The 19,276-nt window shown below is 38.3% G+C and overlaps 1 protein-coding gene across 1 annotated transcript in view; it reads left to right on the top strand.

Annotated features, from left to right (window-relative positions):
• The window catches only part of CNGB3 (cyclic nucleotide gated channel subunit beta 3), a 152,201-nt gene that overhangs the window by 64,908 nt on the left and 68,017 nt on the right, over window positions 1-19,276 (top strand). Inside the window, exons 10-11 of the mRNA XM_049782420.1 lie at window positions 11,783-11,847; window positions 13,361-13,483. Coding sequence (XP_049638377.1) covers window positions 11,783-11,847; window positions 13,361-13,483 — 188 coding nt within the window. The remainder of the gene's footprint in view (window positions 1-11,782; window positions 11,848-13,360; window positions 13,484-19,276) is intronic.

The raw sequence follows: 19,276 nt of genomic DNA on the forward strand, positions 1-19,276 counted from the left end.
TCGTTTAAGATCCTCAATTTGGCCAAGTAATTCCTTTTCTATAGCCTCTCTCAGATGGTTCACTTGGCCACCATGGCTGCCTTTAATCAAGGAGCAAACAAAGAAAGTTTTAAGTGTGGAAAAATGGGACATTTTCTCGGCCCAGCCCTGGGCCCCTCTTTCAGCCTCCTTCCTGCCGGCCTGGGTGGATCAAGGAAGGTTGGGGCACAAAAATCCTGAATAGGAGGAGATGGAGGAGGCTGTAATGATGCAGCCACTTGAAGCAGACGGTGACAGTCATGATAATGGGCAGTCTCGTTCTCCAAGGTTTGGGTATCCCTTGGATCAAGGGGCTCCTCAGGGGGAAAAGACAGAGTGGGGTAAAGACGTTTAGGCGGGAGAGATCATCTGCAATAGAAGGCGAAGGACTTGTACGACAGGAATGATCACATTTGGGATGGGAGTGAAGGGAGGTCTCAGAGCTTGCCCTAGAGGCAGCTCAAGAGGCAGTGGGAGACAAAGGGTGTGAGCAGAATTCAGCTACAGAAAGAAGTTGTTGTTTCTTGGGGTCACTAAAGATGGTATTTGTAACATCCTTCTAGCCTTCCTTCATTAGAATATTTCTCAGCCCACTTTTTGCCATTTTGAAGGATGAATTTCTAGGCCAGTTATGATACAGTATGGGCACTTGTTATGAATAAAGAGAAAAAAATTTCCTTTTTCTAAGCCCTAACACTTCTTTCCCTGAGAGATGCCTTCAGTTTCTTGACAAAGGCAGTCTCTTTAGACAAATGTTGACCCATTCTGATGGGACGGAAATGTAAATGTGCACAAACTATTTCGCACCCCCCTGCTAGGGTTTTGCGCAGATTTTCCTACCTATCCTGATGGGGTTGGACTGGCGTCTTACGATCAGGCCCTCAAGGTTCATCCGGTTCTGTCCGACTGGGGGGGGTCCATACTCTATGTCCACATTGGGGTGCCACTTGTCCTGGCCTGCAGAACACGTTATTTCGTGGGTATAGAGGGGTCCAAGCCTGAAAAGAGAATGGGGAGAAAGAAGGGGGCCAAGCAACATGAGGCTTGTCAAGGCCCCGGTTTATTGATTGGTACAGACTCTTTTTAAGCACAATTTTACAGGGGGTGGAGAGAGAGAGCAGGATGAAACAGCCCGCATTACAGAAGTCATTTTACGGGTAATCTTTACATGCCATCTTTACATAAGGAGCACAGGAACACCTCAGGGTTAGTGAAGTATCAAGGATGTTACAAGCTTTCTGGAATGTATGCCTGATAGGAAACTGTGATATTTCTTTGGGCTTTGAGGCTAGCCAATGCCTTAGATTATGTATTCTGGCCACACAAGACTGGTTTGTCCTGCTGAATTCCATATTGGTCTCTGACAATTTTCTAAAATGACAGAACTATCATAAGAAAAGTAAAAATGAGAAAAAAGAGCCTCCAGAAACCTCGCTCGCCCAGACGCCATTTTCATGGAGGGACTTCAGAGCATAAAAACCGGCTATCCTTTGCAAAAGCTGGCTCCCTGTGTGTGACACCAGGCGGGGAAAATCCGCGAAAGTACACCGGCCCAGTGGGGCTCAGCTGTGAAAGACTGTGAGTGTGACCTGTCTATGTCTGTCTACTGTCCTCTTGCGTGAAACTCTTGCGAGTGGGGCAAAAAGAGCCTCCAGAAACCTCGCTCGCCCAGACGCCATTTTCAGGGAGGGACTTCAGAGCATAAAAACCGGCTATCCTTTGCAAAAGCTGGCTCCCTGTGTGTGACACCAGGCGGGGAAAATCCGCGAAAGTACACCGGCCCAGTGGGGCTCAGCTGTGAAAGACTGTGAGTGTGACCTGTCTATGTCTGTCTACTGTCCTCTTGCGTGAAACTCTTGCGAGTGGGGCAAAAAGAGCCTCCAGAAACCTCGCTCGCCCAGACGCCATTTTCAGGGAGGGACTTCAGAGCATAAAAACGGCTATCCTTTGCAAAAGCTGGCTCCCTGTGTGTGACACCAGGCGGGGAAAATCCGCGAAAGTACACCGGCCCAGTGGGGCTCAGCTGTGAAAGACTGTGAGTGTGACCTGTCTATGTCTGTCTACTGTCCTCTTGCGTGAAACTCTTGCGAGTGGGGCAAAAAGAGGCTCAGAGGAGCACGGCCGCTCCGCTTCGCTACGCGGCCGTGCACTCTTTCTAAGGAAAGAACTCCATTGCAACAAGAAGGAAAAATCACACTAAGAACGGCGCTATATCACAGAAGCAAACATTTCTCTCTGGACTGTCTTCTCTGTTACATGCTCGGGCCTAAGATTTGACCCAGTGTGAGGCTTCATCCACGGAGGACTCCCCTCCCTTAGAGGCAAGTCAGCCCATCCAGAAAGGGAGGAGCCAGAGGAGTGTGCTGCCTACATCATATAGACAATGAATACCACTACAACACGTAGAAAAACCCACAATACAAATGTGACAATGGGGAAACAGCGCAGGCCAGCATCAGACATAGAGAATGAAGATGACAATTCTGAGGACCAGATAATGACTGAACAACTAATCAACCTCTCAGATAAGGACTTTAGACTAGCAATATGGAAGGTGCTCAACAGACTCCAAGAAACCATGGATCGAGTTGAACAGAACACTAATAAGAACCAAGAAAATATGAAGGCAGAAATGACAAAACTCCAAACTGAAATAACATGTCAACTAACAGGCCTGAAAAACTCAGTAAACGAAGTGAATGACAAAATGGATAAGCTCTGGGACAGGGTATCAGAAGCTGAGAATAGACTTGGTGCTGTGGAAGATGAGATACATAACAATTCCATACAGCAGGAGAGATTGGAAAAAAAACTTAAAGCAAATGAGCAGACAATGGAAAAATTAGTCAAAGAATGGGAACAGACGAAAATAGAAGTCTATGATAAGATCAACAGAAACAACTTAAGAATCATTGGAGTCCCAGAGACCCAGGAAGAAAATTTCCAGGAAGAATCAATGGTCAAGAATATCATTAAAGAGAAACTTCCAGAGCTAAAGAATATATGTGATCAAATCCTGCATGCCCGAAGAGTACCAACCAAAAGAGACCCCAGAAAAACCACCCCAAGACACATCCTAGTCACAATGACAAATCCCACAGATAGAGACAGAATTCTGAAAACAGCAAGATCAAAAGGGGAAATCATGTTCAAGCAAGCTTCCCTGAGATTTACAGCAGACCTGTCACCAGAAACGCTCAATGCCAGAAAGCAGTGGTGGGATATTGTGACAAGACTGAATGAAATGAATGCTTCACCCAGAATACTATACCCAGCAAAACTCACTTTCCGGTTTGATGGAAGAATACATGGTTTCACAGACAAAAAACAGCTCAGAAACTTCACAGACACAAAACCAGTCTTAAGAGAAAAACTGAAAGACCTAATCTAAGACAAGACTACCCAAAAGACACACCAAATTTTGAAATAAAGATGGCGTTAAATCCCAGGACAATTCTTTCTCTCAACGTCAATGGACTAAATGCACCAGTTAAGAGACACAGAGTGGCTAAATGGATCAAAAAACTCAATCCAACCTTCTGCTGCCTACAAGAAACGCACCTGAATAGTCAGAACAAACATAGACTCAAAATAAAAGGCTGGAGAAAAGTTATCCAAGCAAACAACACCCATAAAAAAGCTGGAGTGGCCATACTAATATCAGATAATGCAAACTTTATACTCAGGAAGGTTGTAAGGGACAAAGATGGACATTTTATATTAATCAAGGGGTACGTAGAGCAGGAAGAATTCACTCTCCTAAACATATATGCACCGAATGAGGGGCCAGCAAAATATTTAATACAACTGCTGACAAATCTGAAAAATAATATCAACAACAACACAATAATTGTGGGGGACCTAAACACGGCTTTGTCAACACTGGACAGGTCAACCAGACTGAAACCCAACAAGAATATACTAGACCTGAGGAGAGAAATGGAAGAAAGAGGCCTAGTGGATATATATAGGACACTCCATCCCCAGAAACCTGGATACACATTCTTCTCCAATGTACATGGGACATTCTCCAGGATAGACTACATGCTGGCACATAAAACATACCTCCATAAGATCAAGAGGATAGAAATTTTGCAGACTACCTTCGCTGACCACAAGGCTCTGAAATTATTTGTGAACTCCAAAGGGACTCAGAAGAAACACTTTAACACCTGGAAGTTAAACAGCCTCATGCTCAATAACCAGTGGGTCCGAGATGAAATCAAGGAGGAAATAAAAAGGTTCCTGGAAACAAATGACAATAAAGACACAAACTCTCAGAACTTATGGGACACAGCAAAAGCAGTACTGAGAGGAAAATTTATAGCTTTGCAAGCACACATCAGGAAGGAAGAAGGAGCTTACCTGAGTAGCTTAATGACACAGCTAATAGAACTAGAAAATGCTCAACAAAAGGACCCAAGAACAGGAAGACAGAAGGAAATAACAAAGCTGAGAGCAGAAATCAACGAAGTGGAAACTCAAAAAACAATCCGAAAGATCAACGAAAGCAGAAGTTGGTTCTTTGAAAAAATAAACAAGATTGATAGACCACTGGCAAACCTAACAAAGAACGAGAGAGAGAGAAACTTGATAACTCGTATCAGGAATGAAAAAGGAGAGATCACTACTGATATGACAGAGATTCAAAGGGTAATCAGAAACTACTTTGAAAAACTCTACGCCACTAAAAATGAGAACCTGGAAGAAATGGATAAATTCTTGGACTCTTATAATCTTCCACGGTTGAAGGAAGAGGATGTAGCATATCTAAACACCCCCATCACCATTGATGAAATTAAAACAGTAATCAAATGTCTGCCGAAAAACAAAAGCCCAGGTCCAGATGGATTCACTAATGAATTCTATCAAACTTTCCAAGAGGAACTACTGCCAATCTTGGCAAGACTCTTTCATGAAATTGAACAAACAGAAACACTTCCAAATAGCTTTTATGAAGCCAACATCACCTTGATACCTAAACCAGACAGAGACGCTACCAAAAAAGAAAATTACAGACCAATATCACTGATGAATGCAGATGCAAAGATCCTCAACAAAATCCTGGCAAATAGGATTCAATGCCTCATTAAGAAGATCATCCACTACGATCAAGTAGGTTTCATCCCAGGAATGCAAGGCTGGTTTAACATCCGTAAATCTATCAACATAATACACAACATCAATAACAAGAAAAATAAAAACCACATGATCATATCAATAGATGCAGAGAAAGCATTTGATAAGGTCCAACACCCATTCTTGATCAAAACTCTCAGCAAGATGGGAATGGAGGGAACCTTTCTCAATATAGTGAAGGCCATCTACCACAAGCCAGTGGCAAATATTATCCTCAATGGAGAAAAACTGAAAGCCTTCCCTCTAAATTCTGGCACAAGACAAGGCTGTCCTCTCTCACCACTCCTATTCAACATAGCACTGGAATTACTTGCTATAGCGATTAGGCAAGAAAAGGATATCAAGGGAATCCAGATAGGAAAGGAAGAAGTCAAGCTCTCACTGTTTGCAGATGACATGATACTCTACTTAGAAAACCCTAAAGACTCTATCAAAAAGCTTCTAGAAACAATAGACTCATATAGCAAGGTGGCAGGCTACAAAATTAACACACAAAAATCAATGGCCTTTCTATACACCAACAGTAATAAAGAAGAAATGGACATTAAGAAAACAACCCCATTCACAATAGTACCACACAAACTCAAATATCTTGGAATCAACTTGACTAAATATGTGAAGGACCTATACAAAGAAAACTATAAAACTCTGCTCCAAGAAATAAGAGAGGACACACGGAAATGGAAACACATACCCTGCTCATGGATTGGCAGGATTAACATCATCAAAATGTCAATACTCCCCAAGGCATTATACAGATTTAATGCCATCCCTCTAAAGATACCCATGACATTCTTCAAAGAAGTGGATCAGACACTTTTGAAATTCATTTGGAACAATAAACACCCTCGAATAGCTAAAGCAATCATTGGGAAAAAGAATATGGGAGGAATTACTTTTCCCAACTTTAAACTGTACTACAAAGCAACAGTTATCAAAACAGCATGGTATTGGAATAAGGATAGGTCCTCAGATCAGTGGAATAGGCTTGAATACTCAGAAAATGTTCCCCAGAGATACAACCATCTAATTTTTGATAAAGGAGCAGGAAATCCTAAATGGAGCAGGGAAAGCCTCTTCAACAAGTGGTGTTGGCACAATTGGATAGCCACTTGCAAAAAATTAAACTTAGACCCCCAGCTAACATCATGTACAAAGGTAAAATCCAAATGGATTAAAGACCTCGATATCAGCCCCAAAACCATAAGATATATAGAACAGCACATAGGCAAAACACTACAGGACATTACAGGCATCTTCAAGGAGGAAACTGCACTCTCCAAGCAAGTGAAAGCAGAGATTAACAGATGGGAATATATTAAGCTGAGAAGCTTCTGCACCTCAAAGGAAATAGTGCCCAGGATACAAGAGCCACCCACTGAGTGGGAGAAACTATTCACCCAATACCCATCAGATAAGGGGCTAATCTCCAAAATATACAAGGCACTGACAGAACTTTACAAGAAAAAAACATCTAACCCCATCAAAAAATGGGGAGAAGAAATGAACAGACACTTTGACAAAGAAGAAATACGCATGGCCAAAAGACACATGAAAAAATGTTCCACATCACTAATCATCAGGGAGATGCAAATCAAAACAACGATGAGATACCACCTCACACCCCAGAGAATGGCACACATCACAAAGAATGAGAATAAACAGTGTTGGCGGGGATGTGGAGAGAAAGGAACTCTTATCCACTGCTGGTGGGAATGCTGTCTAGTTCAACCTTTATGGAAAGCGATATGGAGATTCCTCCAAAAACTGGAAATCGAGCTCCCATACGATCCAGCTATACCACTCCTAGGAATATACCCTAGGAACACAAAAATACAATACAAAAACCCCTTCCTTACACCTATATTCATTGCAGCTCTATTTACCATAGCAAGACTCTGGAAACAACCAAGATGCCCTTCAACAGATGAATGGCTAAAGAAACTGTGGTACATATACACAATGGAATATTATGCAGCTGTCAGGAGAGATGAAGTCATGAAATTTTCCTATACATGGATGTACATGGAATCTATTATGCTGAGTGAAATAAGTCAGAGAGAGAGAGAAAAACGCAGAATGGTCTCACTCATCTATGGGTTTTAAGAAAAATGAAAGACACCCTTGTAATAATAATTTTCAGACACAAAAGAGAAAAGAGCTGGAAGTTCCAGCTCACCTCAGGAAGCTCACCACAAAGAGTGATGAGTTTAGTTAGAGAAATAACTACATTTTGAACTGTCCTAATATTGAGAATGTATGAGGGAAATGTAGAGCCTGTTTAGGGTACAGGCGGGGGTTGGGTGGGGAGGAGGGTGATTTGGGACTTGGGTGATGGGAATGTTGCACTGGTGATGGGTGGAGTTCCTTTTATGACTGAAACCCAAACACAATCATGTATGTAATCAAGGTGTTTAAATAAAAAAAAAATTAAAAAAAAAAAAAAAAAAAAAAAAAGAAAAGTAAAAATGAAGTTCAACTTTATATTTATCACCTGCATATTATATATATTCTCTTCACTTAAATTAAAATTAATTTTATTAAAGCTATTTCCTTGCTATTTGTGAAAACATATAGTTACTACATTTAAAACATATAACAACTAAAACCATAAAAATAAACTAGAAATGACATAAAAAGCACTAATGGGTACACACTATGCATTGATAATAAAATAGGTAAGGGGTAAACCTCATAACAAAGAAAGTAAATGAAGGCACAGAGTTAAAAACAAATGTCAAAATTAACTTATTATTAAATGCCACATGCATCTTTTAACCAAAAAAAGTAGAGGTTAAATAAATGCCAAAAGAAATGAGTAGCTTCACTCACCACAAAGAGTGGTTAGTGCATTTAGAGAAATAACACTAACAACTACCATGACAATGGGAGTGAGTGAGAGAATTAGAATGCCTGTCTCGAATACAGGCAAGGTGTGGGGGAGAAGGGAAATGGGGGTCTCAGGTGATGGGAATGTTGCATTGGTATTGGGAGGTGTTCCTTTTATGACTGAAATCAACTACAAACATGTTTGTAATCATGGTGCTTAAATAAAGATATTATATAAAAAAGAAGAAATGAATAGCTTCAGATGTGTCTCATAAACTAACATCAAACATGTATTTTGAAAGATTAATTGAATTATGAAACACCAGAACAGTCAACAAATGATTAGATTATTTCATTGATGCTAATGGCATCAATCCATTTTATAGTTGTATTATTCCTGTTCTTCTTACACCAAATCTCAATTACTAATTTTATGGTTATCATTCATCTGCACATATATTTCACCACATATTAAAAATATATTGAATCTTTTTAATTTGTAGGAGTATTAACACTGCAGTAAAACATTATCTTTATTTAAATAAGAAATAACAAATGCCATACCTTCCCTTTTATCCAGTATATGTACATTTTCTCCCTTGTTTATTTAAAAATATACTATTTGTGGTTTGTTTTCATTTGCAGCAATCATCAGAGATGTTAGGTCATGCTACAAAATTGAAAACCAATTTAAAATTAATAAAATTTCATATTATTCATGACACTATGAATTTATCACTGATCTTCTAAAATGAAATGTAGAATAAAGTAACCCAAAGTAACTTCACCAGGGCTAAGTCTTCATAAATTTTCCCTTCAACAGGTCAACTACCAAACTATTTTCATTTTTAATGCAAATATATTTTTAGTTTAGTTTTAATTTAAAATTTTAAATAAGTAAATAAATGATGTATTTATTTATTATTTAAATTTTTATTTAAAGACCATGTTTAGTGATCCTCAAACTACGGCCCGCGGGCCACATACTGTATTTCTTCTCATTTTGTTTCTTCACTTCAAAATAAGATATATGCAGTCTTCATAGGAATTTGTTCACAGTTTTTGTTTTTACTACAGTCCAGCCCTCCAAGAGTCTGAGGGACAATGAACTGGCCCCGTTTAAAAAGTTTGAGGACCCAGGACCAATGGTGGTTCGAATTCCAGCATCTCATATGGTCCCCCCGTGCCTGCCAGGAGTGATTTCTGAGCAGAGAGCCAGGAGTAACCCCTGAGCATCGCCGGGTGTGGCCCAAAAACAAAACAAAACAAAATGTTTGAGGACCACTGCATAGTTGCTAATAATACTTTTATTTCTGCCAATCTGTGTTCCACACCAACCAGTGTAAAATTCCTCCACTAATGTAAAATTTCCTTAAAAATATGGGTTTTTTGAAAATAATTTCTTTATACAAGCGCCATGGTTACAATAATGCTCATACTAGGGTTTAAGTCATCTGTACACCACCCTTCACCAATGTGACATTGCCAGCACCAGTTTTCCCCATTTCCCTTTTCCCCACCCCAAGCCTGTCTTCAGGACAGGCATTCTATTTCTCTGTCTCATATCTTTTAGTTAGTATTTGTCAATGCAGAAATCTCTAATGTGTTCACCACTCTTTATGGTGTGCATGATATCATGGGCTCATCTTTCCAGACCCCATCTATATTGTCTCTGGGTATTTTTAAAGAATCCTATTCAAAAAAAAAATGAGAGTTGTGTTAATGTTTATCAACCAAAATCTAGAAAACCAATCCAAGTGTCCAAGAACAGAGGAACAAAGAGACTTACATAAACACAATGAAATAATACTAGGTTATAAGAAAAGATGAGATGATGCTTTTTAATATCTTTAGTATGTGAGATATTAGTGCTTCAAGACAATATGCTGAGAACTGGCCTTCAATAAAAACTTTTGCAGGAAAAGTAAAAGCAGGGACTAGGATATTAGTGGGGACTCCATATTGGAACGATGATGTATGGTGCTGGTATGTGTTATGTATACGCCCTTTCGTAGGATTTACCATTAACAGATTGTAAACCACAGTGACTAAACTTAAAAAATTAAAATAAAAACAAATAGTAAAGCTTATAAAATACAAACTCATTACAATTTATCTCCATATTCTTAAGATAATCAAGTCTTCTATATTTGGTAATATGGTGTTGGTGTTGTTTTTTAACTAGAAGATTCTGAAAGTCAGTACATACCTTTTCATACTCTCATAATCATTCAATCAATTCAAAGCTGATGCATTTTAATGCTAGGATAAATATATCTGTCTCTAAATGACATAAAACATTAAAATCAAAATGTTTCTACTTAAATTTTTTAATTTTTTATTTGGTAAGAATAAAAGCTACTGATAGTTGAATATTAGGCACATATTTTATACCAATCCGCACATAATATTTTATACCAATCCCACCACCAGTATTAATTCCTATCACCTGTGTTCTCATACTCCATCATACTACACACCCCCAACACTCAGCTCTGTCTGCTTCCATGACAGGAACATTACAAAGTATGGTGTTTGCAGTTAAGCTAAATTTAAAGCATACTTTGGAGCAAATTTATAAAGCATGACAAATAATTACAAATTAATATTACTTTAAAATATTCAAGTTAATTCATTGTGTAGGAGTATTTCCTATGTAAAAGTTCTGGGAAAACAAATTACTGGATTATTTCTAGTCAAATAGAAACTCTAGTTGGATCAGATGTATTAAAGTAACAAACTGAATCTTTGAATTGTATCCTAATTAATTTTATTCTTGAATACCATGAAGTATACCTAGTCACTGCTAATATTTGCAGGACGTAAAATTCTGCTGAAATAATTACCCACTTAATTTGTTTGCTTAAAAGTAATTCTACGAGCTGAAAAGATAGTACAGAAATTAAGGTGCTTGCCTTTCATGTGAACAATACAGATTCAAAGGGAGATTTGGGACATTGGTGATAGGAACATTGCACCGGTGATGGGTGGTGTTCTTTACATGACTGAAACCCAAACACAATCATGTGTGCAATCAAGGTGATTAAGTAAAATATATAAAAAATAAAAAAGAACAATACAGATTCATTCCTTGTTATCACATCTGGTCTCCCAAGCACCACCACAAGTGTTCTCTGGATAGAGTCAAAAGTAAGACCTGAGCACATTCAGGTGTGGTCCAAAACCAATAATAATTTTAGAGATGAGTAACAATTTAATTTTTATTTATGGATACACTGTATTATACTATAATACCACATTTTTACTTGTGCTTAGGATGTGTCTCATTTTTATTTCAAAATGGATTCTGTTTTATGCCTTAAAAAGAGTGTTCTTGGGCCCGGAGAGATAGCACAGTGGTGTTTGCCTTGCAAGCAGCCGATCCAGGACCTAAGGTGGTTGGTTCGAATCCCGGTGTCCCATATGGTCCCCTGTGCATGCCAGGAGCTATTTCTGAGCAGACAGTCAGGAGTAACCCCTGAGCACCGCCGGGTGTGGCCCAAAAACCAAAAAAAAAAAAAAAAGAGTGTTCTTAAGCTTGATTTTTGACAAACAATACAAACAAGACTAGAACTAGAAGGGAGACATCTAATAAAACAAGAAAGTTTGTCACCAAGCTGAAATATACTGCCCTAGTTAAGGGCTGCTACATAACTATACAAGTCCTAGTTTTTTTAAATGATATATGAATAGAATTACTCTCAGTAAAAAAGAAAATATATTTATATAGTATTATTAAATGGGTTGATTTAAAACTAACATACTTTTGGATTTCTTTGCTTTATTTTCTGCACAGTACACTTCATTTTTTGAATTTAATCATCACCTAGAGTCTATAATGGAAAAGGCATATATTTACAGGTAAAGTATAATTCAGTGTGTGTCAGGGGTGGGAGAGAAAGAAATGATACAACATTTTAGGGAACACTGGGGAAGAATATGAACTCCATATTAAAAATAAGAAATAATTTTCAATTTAAGGGTTATATAAATCCTGAGTTATCTTCTAAACTGATGTGAGTATTTTGGGGTTAGAAAAGTATAAATGGGGCCAAAGAGAAAGCACAATATGGGTAGGGCATTTGCCTTGCAAGAAGCTGACCCAGATTAGAATCCCAGCATCCCATATGGACCCCAAGCCCACCAGGAGGGATTTCAGAAAGTAGAGCCAGGAGTAACCCCTGAAGAAAAAAGGAGGAAAGGAAGGAAGGAAGGAAGGAAGGAAGGAAGGAAGGAAGGAAGGAAGGAAGGAAGGAAGGAAGGAAGGAAGGAAGGAATGGAAGGAAGGAAGGAAGGAAGAAGGAAGGAAGGAAGGCGGGAGGGAGGAAGGGAGAAGGGAGGGAGGGAGGGAGGGAGGGAGGGAGGCAGGTAGGGAGGGAGGGAGGCAGGGAGGGAGGGAGGGAGGGAGGCAGGGAGGAGGAGGGAGGGAGGGAGGCAGGAAGGAAGGAAGGAAGGAAGAAGGAAGGAAGGAAGGAAGGAAGGAAGGAAGGAAGGAAGAAGGGAGGGAGGGAGGGAGGGAGGGAGGAGGAGGAAGGAAGGAAGGAAGGATAGGAAGGAAGGAAGGAAGGAAGGAAGGAAGGAAGGATGGAAGGAAGAAGGAAGGAAGGAGGGAGGGAGGGAGGGAGGGAGGGAGGGAGGCAGGGAGGGAGGGAGGGAGGCAGGGAGGGAGGGAGGGAGGCAGGCAGGGAGGGAGGGAGGGAGGGAGGCAGGGAGGGAGGGAGGCAGGGAGGGAGGGAGGGAGGAAGGGAGGGAGGGAGGAGAGAGGGAGGAAGGGAGGGAGGAGGGAGGGAGGGAGGGAGGAAAAGGAAGGAAGGAAGGAAATCATATCTGGTTGTCCAAAAAATGACATTAAAATAATGGATCCCAAAAAATTGAAATAATAGGAAACATTACCTTTCTAGTCAGAACAAGTATAGAAATTATTGCTTTTTCTTTTTAAAATGACAATTAGGCTAATCTGAATTTCATTCAATTTTTATTCTGAACTTCACTTACAGAGATTGCTAGTCACAGTTAATCGTAGCATAAAATCCCCTAGGCTTTTCAGAGATATCCAATTCAATCAGTCTGACATATATTATGAGTCTCAGAGTGAAGATGTGACCCCTCAAGGCATATGTTTCAGGAAGTTGACTTCTACTTCTGTAAGAGAAGAGGAAGACTTTTTTTTTTTACACCCTGTCAGTCCCAGTCAATTCACAGCAGTCAGAAAATCAGCAATGACACCATCACTTCATCCTGTACTATGAAAGTTAGCAGCTCACCCATTTTAAACAAGGAAGTTCAGTAGAGATTGGAAGGGAATAAACATGTTAAGCTAAGTTGTATTCCAGAAACGAAGAGAGTCTTACTTTGCATTTACTTTCCTTGACAGAGTCATTCGAACAACTGGATACTTGCTGTTTACTCTACACATTAATGCTTGTATTTATTACTGGGCTTCAAACTATGAAGGAATTGGCAGTACCAAATGGGTGTATAATGGAGAAGGAAACAAGTGAGTCCACATTTTGATAAAAGAAGCCTTTTTTACTCATTCCTTTAAATTTTCTTTTCAGTATATAAGCTTTCTTTAGCCTGAATTTTGGAAAGTGCCATAGACCATTAATAGTAATCAAAAACTCTTTTGTTCTTTTTTGTGGGGGCACACCCGATAGAACTCAGGAGTTACTCCTGGATCTGTGCTCAGAAATCACTCCTGGATGGTTCAGTGGACCATATGGGATGCAGGGAATTAAATCCCAGACCATCCTGGATCAGCTGCATGCAAGGCAAACTCCCTACCACTGTCCTATCTCTCAGGCTCCAACTCTTTTTTTCTTGAACAAAATGATGCAAAAAATAGCACAAATTAAATTTAAAAAAAATTTTGTAATTGTTGTTGCTTTTTATTGTTCTTTTCTTTTCTTTCCCTTTTTTTCCATTGTGCTTTGATTCATCTTTATTTCAAGACTGTGGTTAGTGTTTGGTTGTTGTCTTTATTGCTGTGGTGCTTTTTAGGTTTTTTGTTTATTTGCTTGTTTTTGTTTGTTTTGTTTGGGGTTTGATTTTTTTGTATTATTTTTAGGTTTTCCTTCCTTTTTCCCTTTCTTTTCTTAAACTGATTTTTATAGTCTCTAGAAGGACTCCTCCTATTTTTTGCTTATTTGAATTTTGCCCCCCCCCTTTTTTTTTTCTTTTTTTTTTTCCTTACCTTCAAACAAAACCATATAACTTGAACCATCTTGTTCTGCCTCACAAACTGAGGGGGAAATAATGGAGGGCACCAAGACCAAACAGTTCTATGAACATTGAGTAGAAATAAAAAATGATCAGACTTGAACACCAAATCCAAAACCAAGTACAACAGAATTGATACCCAATCTACAACAAGCTAGACACAGAGGGGACCACTTATACTAGCAGCCCGGGGGGTGGGGGGGCAAAGGAGGGGTGATATGGGTGGCATACTGGAAACAAGGGTGGAGGGAGGACAACACTGGTGGTGGGAATGCCCCTGATTCAATGTCACTATATACCTGAAATACTACTGTGAGTGATTTGTAATCCACTTTGGTCAAAATAAAAATTATTTAAAGAATGTAACTGAACAAAATGAGAAATGTAAAACATATCAGAGTCTGTCATACACAGTGCAAGGCACATGTATGTGAGTATATGTGTGAGTGTGTGTGAATATGCATATTGGATATGTGCGTTGTATGTGTCCTGGGTTTACCTGGGAAATGTATTTCTTATTTTTTCCAAGTTTTTTTTATTTTGACCAAAGTGGGTTACAAATATTTTACAATAATTTTTTAGATACATAGTGACATTGAATCAGGAGCATTCTCACCACCAATGCTGTCCTCCCTCCACCCCTGTTCCCAGCTTGCATCCCACATCCCCCTCCTTTACCACTCGGGTTGCTAGTATAAGTGGTCCCCTCTGTGTCTAGCATGTCTGATCATTTTTTTATTTCTACTTAATGTTCATATGACTGTTTGGTCATGGTACCCTCCAGTAGGGAAATGTATTTCTCATTCTGGATTAAGATTCAAAAGTGTGAAAGCGTCTTCTTCAGACAACTGAGTGGTTAGGCAACTTCTAATGACTCCAGTGCTGATTGTTAGTAAAGAAGAATATTAATTAATTGGAGGGCAGGTGCAGTAGCTAATTAGTCTTAACACTGCAGGGTTTTATGGGTTTATGAGTCAGATATAACCACTAACTCAATTAAACACTTGCACAATAACAAGCCTCATAAATTAAAGTCTGACAATTACACACGCAAGTCTTCTAGAAGAAAAAGAGCTTTCTAAAATTTAGCTCAATTGAGTTGGGACTCAATAATGGCAACTAAATTACTTGATAGCGATCTTTCTTTTTGGCAAATATAAGAACCTGGCATAAAATAGACTCTCTAGGTTTCTACTTCAGTGAAATTATATTGAGAATATAATAAGGCAACATCCTTATTAAAATAGACAAGATACCAGTATACTTTGAAACCAACTCACAGCAGCCTTAGGAAGGAAGGCAAATCACAAATTTATATGGGTAGACAATATGAGGGTTTACAGGAGTATTTTTAAACTTTTCATCAGGTTATACAGAAATGTAAATTCATTGACCCTTTGTATAATATTTCTGCTCAAATTTTTATTGTATTTATTACAATTTTTTTTTGTTTTTGAGACACAACAGGCAGAATTCAGGGGTTATTCCTGGCTCTGCACACAGAAATCATTCTTGGCAGCCCAGGGGACCATATAGGATGCCAAGGGTCGAACCCAAGTAGGCCTCATGCAAGGCAACTGCCCTACCACTATGCTATTGCTCTCAACCAATTTATTCTAAATTTTTTAATTAAATTTCCCCTTGAAGAAACTTATTCATGACATTATTTATTTGCCTCCCCAAACAGCAACTGTTCTTGCAATTTAACACAACCCAAGATGTCTGTCTTCATAATAAAATATAAAACTTAGAACTGTATCATTTGTTCCTTTTTCTTTTAATCTACTCTGTCCAAAATACCTCAGCGGTCATTAAATTTTCTTAATTTAATTCATTTAGCATTCATTTAGATCTGCAGTTGAGCTTCACATACTCAAGCAACAATACAATCTTTTCTGGAGTTTTAGACTTTTTCCAAAAATTGGCTTAGTTTGACCTCCAGAATGCCATATTCCCTGGATAGGCAGACAATCCTTGCCTTTCTTATACTTTGTGGATTTCTTATTAAAAGTGATTCCTGGTTTTGGTACCTGCACAGTGCATACCAGAGCAAGATACATGAGAAAAGAAAAAAAACTGCAAAAATATTTATTTTAATTGAATCACAAAGTTGTATTTATATTACCAAGTTCTAAGTCATTCATGATTAAGTTTCAGGCAAATGATGTTCCAGTTAATAATTCCTTCACCACTGTCTACTTCCCTCCATCAATGTAACCAGGTTCCCTCCCACCCCACAGACTGTCTTTATGACTGGAATATTTATCTTCTTTCTTTAATTTTTTTTATTTTCTTGTTAGAAAATGTGATTTACAATATCATACCAATTGGGCATAATGCATGTCACTTTACCTCCTCTCTGCACCCAGTCCTTAACCAGAGTGAACACTTTTCTCTATTATTGTCATTGAAGTTTCCTTTCCTGCCCCATCCCCCTTCTCCACTCAGTGAAGCTTCTTACTAAAGAAGCATTCTCCTGTTCTTCATTTCTGTTGCCTTTCCGAGCAAAATCGACAACAATGGTATCAAGAGACCTAAACTCCAACAATCTAAACATTAAATGAGCCTGTAATGCTGGCAAGCTGAGGTTGGAATACACTCTTGGAATATGGTGGGCAATGGTTGACAATGGTGGTCAGCTTAGCCCTGATTCATTGTGTGTGAAATCCAACTATGAAGGACTTTGTAAGTCACAATGGTTTCAATAAAATAAAATTTAATTTAAAAAAAAAGAAAGGACAGAATAAAATATCCAAGACATAAAAGCACCAAGAATAAAATCATGAGACCCAAAGTTTAAAACAACCAAACTTAAAAACAAGCCTATTAAGACTGGCAGGATTAGGTGGGCTGGTGGAATGAAAGTGGATTCTGGGAATCATTGATGGAAGAAAAATTGATACTGGTAGTGGGTTGGTACTAAAACAACGGAATCTAAAACTCAACTATAAATAACTGTAAATTACACGGCTTTAAATAAAAATGATTAAATATAAAAAGGTACTTTTAAATATTTTAAGAAAATTGGACCATGACAGTTATTAATATGCTTATATTTCCTCACAGTTTTTTAACTATCACCTGACATCTAATAGTTTTCACATATTCTTTGACCTAAAAAAACCTTAAGCATTTTTTACTAAACCTTTGTGAGGGTTTCTGATGACCTATTAATTTAAGGCTGCTTTGAAAAACCGTGCATTTGTAAACTTTGACCTGGTATAATTAGGAAGCAAATTGTGGGGCATAATATGAATAAATGTGAACATTTAAATTAGGAGTCAAAGTTTATTACTATTAATCTTGACCAGAAAATGTATCTATACATTTAGTATAAGATTTTTTTTTGGTCAAGTAAGTGACATTTTATTTAACTGTTAATTTTACCAAAAAATAAGAAAGTTAGCTCAAAAGAAATAAACATAAGTTAAGGTAATTTTGTAGCATAAAATTAAATGTCCTTATGTACACAAACCACTTAGCAACTCTCTAGTCTGATCCCTGCTGCATAGATTCTCAAAGAAAAAATTAAGAAAACATAAAAGACTATCATTTTAGATGAGGTTGTGAAGGAATAAAAATTACTATATCTTAGTATTGGAGAAATATAGGTTTAGTTACGCTTCATCTTACACATGAAGATGATGAGCAATAGGCATATAAAACGATATTTTTTCAGGAAGAATAATTTTCCCTAGACATTGAAATACACTTAAGAATCAATCAAAACTGGGGACTGGCGAGATAGCACGAGTGGTAGGGCCATTTGCCTTGCATGCAGCTGATTCGAGCAGATAGTGGTTCGAATCCCAGCATCCCATATGGTCCCTCGTGCCCACCAGGAGCAATTTCTGAGTGCAGAACCAGTGAGCACTGCCGAGTGTGACCCAAAAACCCAACCCCCTCCCAAAACCATAAAAAGCGTAAAAATTCAAGCATCCAAAAGTAAAACAAAAGGAAGCCAACATGCATAATAAGAAGAGTCTTAAAAGAATTATAGATTAGCTCCAGATATGGGTGGTTTCTGTGTTCTTATTCCATTTAAGTCTAGTTTTGTATAATCATTCATATCATTTTACAAATATTAATTTTTATAACGTTATAGATTCAAGCATAACTGTCTACCTGAATCCTAACTTCTAATGGTACTATTCTCCCTCCCATTCATTTATCTCAATAATAAATTTACAGAAACAGAAGTAAAATAAATTGGGTGATAAGAGTGTCTTTCTATAATTTTTTTTTTTTTGGTTTTTGGGCCTCACTCGGTGATGTACAGGGGTTACTCCTGGCTATGAGCTCAGAAATTGCGCCTGACTTGGGGACCATATGGGACGCCAGGGTATCGAACCGTGCGTCCGTCCTAGGCTACGCGAGGCAAGGCAGGCACCTTACCTCTAGCGCCACCACGCGGCGCCCAATGTCTTTCTATAAATTATGCATGCATCTAAAATTTACAAACCCTTGCTATATTCCCACCATAAAATTTAAAATTAAAAGGATTTTACAATGTCAAGTGTTGAAAAAAGTATTGGAATATAAAATGGTATGATCTCTTTGGAGAAAGAAAGTTTCTTTTATAATTAAACATAAAAGCCCTTTATATAACAACAATTCTAAACCTAAATAGGTATCAGAAAGAGCTGAAAACTTACTTCCATAAAAGTATATGTCTTAATAATGTGAATTATTTGTATTTAAAATCTTAAGATATTCAAGATGTAGATATTTATAGAATAGCTACATAAACTGTTATACAATTTGAAGTATAGTTACACATTGCAATGCCCTGCACAAAGAAGGAAACTACTTAAACAAATAACATGAATAAATCTCAAAAACATTATGGTGAATGCCTGCTGTACCCATCACCCACAATCTTCACCAATGGCCCTGCTTTGCCACTCACTCCTCTATGGCTTTCTGCAGTGATACTAATCTTAAAACCAATAGATGAGTGAGACCATTCTGTGTCTTTTTCTCTCTCTCTCTCTCTCTGACTTATTTCACTCAGCATAATAGATTCCATGTGCATCCATGTATAGGAAAATTTCATGACTTCATCTCTCCT

This window comes from Suncus etruscus, chromosome 10 (assembly GCF_024139225.1).
Source record: "Suncus etruscus isolate mSunEtr1 chromosome 10, mSunEtr1.pri.cur, whole genome shotgun sequence".
NCBI lineage: Eukaryota > Metazoa > Chordata > Mammalia > Eulipotyphla > Soricidae > Suncus > Suncus etruscus.